The following is a 4,207-nucleotide window of genomic DNA, read 5'->3' on the forward strand; positions in this document are numbered from 1 at the left end:
AATTTATCTTTAAGCTTCCAGAAAAAAAAAATTCTTGACATCAGTATAAAGAACTGGCGCCATATGAACGGAGACAAAGCACGTGCCAAGGTACCTTTCTGGTCCTGCCCAAGTGAGGATGTCAAGTTACACACAGTTATTTTGCAGTTTGGCTCTATTCTGCACCCCGTTTCTTGGCAGTAGAGCCCCGATTTCACAAATTTTCATTTCTGTAATGACTCAGTGTTTGCTAACAGGAGTATCCCATGCTTCTCCCCCCCAAGGTGCATGCTTGAGGATATTCTTTTTCTGTGCTAAACAGCGAAGGAGAGGAGAGGAAGGGAAAGGACTGGTAATCTTCAAAATACTGTTGCAGCTATGATGTTCTTCTCAGAAACATCCTGACTGGAATTTCCCACACTTGCAAGCCTTTCATGTCTCACCACACAGCCCAAACTAACCCAAACTGCGAGGGATTGTTTTTCATCTCCAGAACTGATGTTTCTTGATGCAGCTTTTAACTTTCCCACTTCCTGGGTAGTCACTTAATTACGGTTAAGCACTGGTAACAGTTTCAAAATCCTCGGTGTCTTTCCTGATATTTGGCTCAGTAATCCAGCAGCCTGCAGACCCGCTGTTGCAGCAGCGAGCATTTCGGCAGTCTGGAGATGAAAGGCCATTTTGCGCACTTTGAGCTGCATCGTTTCTTTGTTCTGGCACCGGCCAGCTGAGGCAGATGTTGAGCGATGGGGGAGGTGGGCTTTCCCCAGCATCGGCTGCAGCCCACCCGCTACAGGTCGTTAACTTGCTGGTCCAGTCAGTCTTGACCTTGAAGTTTGGTTGATGGTCCTTGCACGCGTACCTGATCAGCACCTCCCTTCCCCGCATCCCGTCTCCTGCTGCGTCCCCGACTGCCGTTGCTTACGGCACTGGGACAGCTTGCAGCGGCAGACCCGCGTTTCAGAGGTGCGAGACAAAGCGGATGCGCTGGGAGTACGCCAGGTCCACGACGTAGAGCAGCAGGTTGATGTAGGTGAAGACGGCAATCACCAGCTGGCTGTCCCAGGGGCACCTGCCCTTGGAGCAGAGGTCGGGGCGCCGCGGGGAGCCGTACTTGCTGTCGAAGCAGAACACCGGCCAGACAACCGCTGCGCTCACGTACAGCAGCACGGCCCCAAAGGTGTAGACGACCACGGAGCGCTCGAAGGGGAACCACAGCGTGGCGGTCTTACCTGTGACGCTGAAGGCCACTACCACCACTGTCACCACAAAGCAAAAGCTGTAGACAGCCACACACCACTGCGTTGCCACATATTTGCCATACTGGCTGTCATTCACCAGTGCCCCAAAGATGATGCAGGCCACAAAGGCCTGCACGATTTTCAGGAGCCCGGAGACGGTGGCCATGTAGCTGGTGACCTGTCCTGGTTTTGCCCTGGTTAGGAACACCTCGACAGCATATGCAATGAACAGGAGGCCCGCAAAGACGCTAGCTGCGATGCGAAAGTCTCTCACCTCACAGCCGATCAGGTAACAGCCAAGCTGGACAAAGTAGAGCGGGTAGATCACGGCGGCCGTGACGGACATGAGCGTGGCAAGCATAGCAAAAGCAGCAGTGAAGTTTCCCCAGGAAATGCTCAGGCAGCTGTGCAGATGCGTGAATTCGCAGGTGATGATGAAGACAGTGACGGCGAAACAGAAGGTCCAGACAAACATGCAGAAAGTGCCATATGCTGCGCTGAATCCTCCCTGGTGGGCTACGAGGCTGAACGTGGTGCATCCAAACATCATCTGCAGCAAACGAGCTATTCCCACAGGGGATGTCACAGCAGCAGTGTTCAGATACGGCCCTCCTGTGCTCTCCATCATCTTTGCAGTACAGCAGACAATGTACTTAAGGCCTCCCCCAATATGTCCTTTCAGGCTTTTGCTCCTTTGTCCTGAGTCACAACTGGTACTGGATCAGCAGAGAGCCAGCTCGGATCCCAGCCCTGTCTCTACCAGTATCGGTAGGTGCTGCCTGTGACGCTGAGTGTGCGTTTCTGGCAGCCTCTCCGCACAGACTTGCCAGCTGCAGGGAGGTTGGCTGGCTCTGCCCACCGGCTGTGATCCCAGGGTGCAGCAATCGGTTCTCTCCGCTCTCTCGGGTCTGAAACCTGCCCCGCATTCTGTCCTTTCACCGTCTCCTTTCCCGCATGATGGCTGAAAGGATCGCTTTCTCCCTGGAGGCTGACATTTATTCCATTTTAGCTCTGCAGCTGTAGCTCTCTGCTGTGCTGTTTGCAGAGACCTAGGAGTATAAATAGGGGCTATATTAATAGTTCTGGAATGAGTCCTCCCTCCCCTCAACTGCCATGAGCAGGTGTTATTTAACACTGAAACTCCAAGGTCCATCAGAGGCTCTTCATTATCCTTCTGCTCTTCCTCTAGAAATGTTTAAGTCACTCTCGTTCCCCCAGCAGCCGCCCCACGCCGTGGGGGCTCTGTGTGGATGTGGGCTGTGGTCCAGCCGTGCTGCAGGAACAGGAGCTCAGTCCTGCAGACCCAAGCCCCCCTGAGTGGGGGCACAAGCCCAAAAGCATCACAAGCCCTATAAAAGGATTTAGGCCAGAGGCTATGATAAAAGCTGACTCACTTTGCTCCATTTGATCTGCAGCAGTAATACATTTACCTGCTTTGAAGGTCCTGCTGTGCTTTGAGCATGCGGCTGTGAAGATTTTGAGCACCAGTCCTCACTGTCTCCTTAAACTCCTCCCTGTCTCTGTTTTAGTTGTATGGGAACCAGTTATTCTTGTATCTCTGAATGCCAAAACCAATTACAATTGTAAAAAAAAAATAAATTTGCTTTGATATTCTTAGCTCTGTTTTGGAGCACAGATTTCAACATATAGTGTCAAACCCTCCCTCCTGTTGGATCAAAGCTTTCCCAGGTAGCCATTTTTGGTATACATTTCCCCAAATTTGGTCTCTACCCAAGAGTCTCTTCATTCTCACTCTAAAAGCCCCAAAGAAAATTTCTGATGTAGTTTCAGAATGGGAAAAATGAAAAACACAACATAGTAGAAAAATTCCTCGCTTACTTCCTGACAGCACTGCAGAGTCCTGAGCTGCAGACCAGCTCTTGCTATGCCGGTTCCAGCAGAGAAGCGGGATCACCCCAGGAGCTCCACGCAGGTGCAAGGAGTCAGCATGACCAAGGGCCAGCCCAGCCCAGAGCCTTAAAACCATTTTGAGTGGTTCAAGATAGTCATCAGCTGTGCTGATAAAGTCTGTAACTTCCTAACTGGGAATTGTAATTGACCCTCATGCTTGGTAACAATAATAATTGCTTAATATAATTGTTTCTTACTCGTATGTTAATGTAATGGTGTGACACCCACCAATGACTTGCGACACGCAGTGCTAGATACTATAAAGAAAAGCTGACAAAAGAGAGTGCCTGCTCCAATTTGTGATCTTAGCATGCAGTTCTGGGGCAGCATGGGTCTGTCCAGGTAAAGGACGCTGCTCCCCCTTCTCCCGTGACCCTTCCTTGTGCAGTGGCCGGGAGCTCAGACAGCTGAAAGTTCCCAGACCCCCTGGAAGAATACCCGTTCTCAGCAATTTGCTGCCTGCGAGGTCTGCTGGCACCAATGCTGCTGGCAGGCGGGACCACCACCTGGGATGCGCAACTGCAGCAGCTCATACTGCTGGGAAGCATGCCTTTACGCAAATCTCTGCTTGGATAAAACGGGCTTTGGAGGTGATGCGGCACGTCCAGTTTCTGGCTGCTTGTTCCTGCCCCTCCACCCTCCTCCCTTGCTCTCACACATCTTGCCCACACAACTGCTCTGTGAGCTGAATCAGGATACTAATCTCAGATTTAAAAAAGAACAGCAGAAAACTGGCACCTGATAGGGATTATTTTTAACCTGGAGTCATCACTGGTCTGATTTACGCTGCAGATGTGCATGGTTGTATCCACACAGCAGTGGCATTTACAAACAGAGCAGCCAGGACCAGGGGATTGGGGAGGAACTATTTAAGCTAGTAGTGCTGCTGCAAGTCACTTGTGATCCAGATGTGGCTCAAGACAAGAGACAAACGGAGACAGACATAGGTTACAGCACAATTGTTTATGGTGAAAAGCAGTGGCTACAGCACTCCAGCAGCTCACAGTCAGCATTTTGTAGGCCACGGATAACTTTACAGAATGATTTGCATGAGAACAGTACAAATTTTGTGGATG

The 4,207-nt window shown here is 50.7% G+C and overlaps 1 protein-coding gene across 1 annotated transcript; it reads right to left on the minus strand.

Moving 5' to 3' along the window:
* Positions 1-939: 939 nt before the first annotated feature.
* MYADML2 (myeloid-associated differentiation marker-like 2) lies at positions 940-1,848 on the minus strand. The gene has a single exon (XM_009710567.1). It carries the CDS (start codon positions 1,846-1,848, stop codon positions 940-942), a length of 909 nt encoding a protein of 302 aa, XP_009708869.1.
* Positions 1,849-4,207: the final 2,359 nt, after the last annotated feature.

This window comes from Cariama cristata, unplaced genomic scaffold (assembly GCF_000690535.1).
Source record: "Cariama cristata isolate BGI_N322 unplaced genomic scaffold, ASM69053v1 Scaffold42751, whole genome shotgun sequence".
Taxonomy (NCBI): Eukaryota; Metazoa; Chordata; class Aves; order Cariamiformes; family Cariamidae; genus Cariama; species Cariama cristata.

What these genes read in the sequence shown, in the direction of transcription:
- MYADML2 (XM_009710567.1), bottom strand. Translation starts at nt 1,848, where the DNA reads ATGATGGAGAGCACAGGAGGGCCGTATCTGAACACTGCTGCTGTGACA.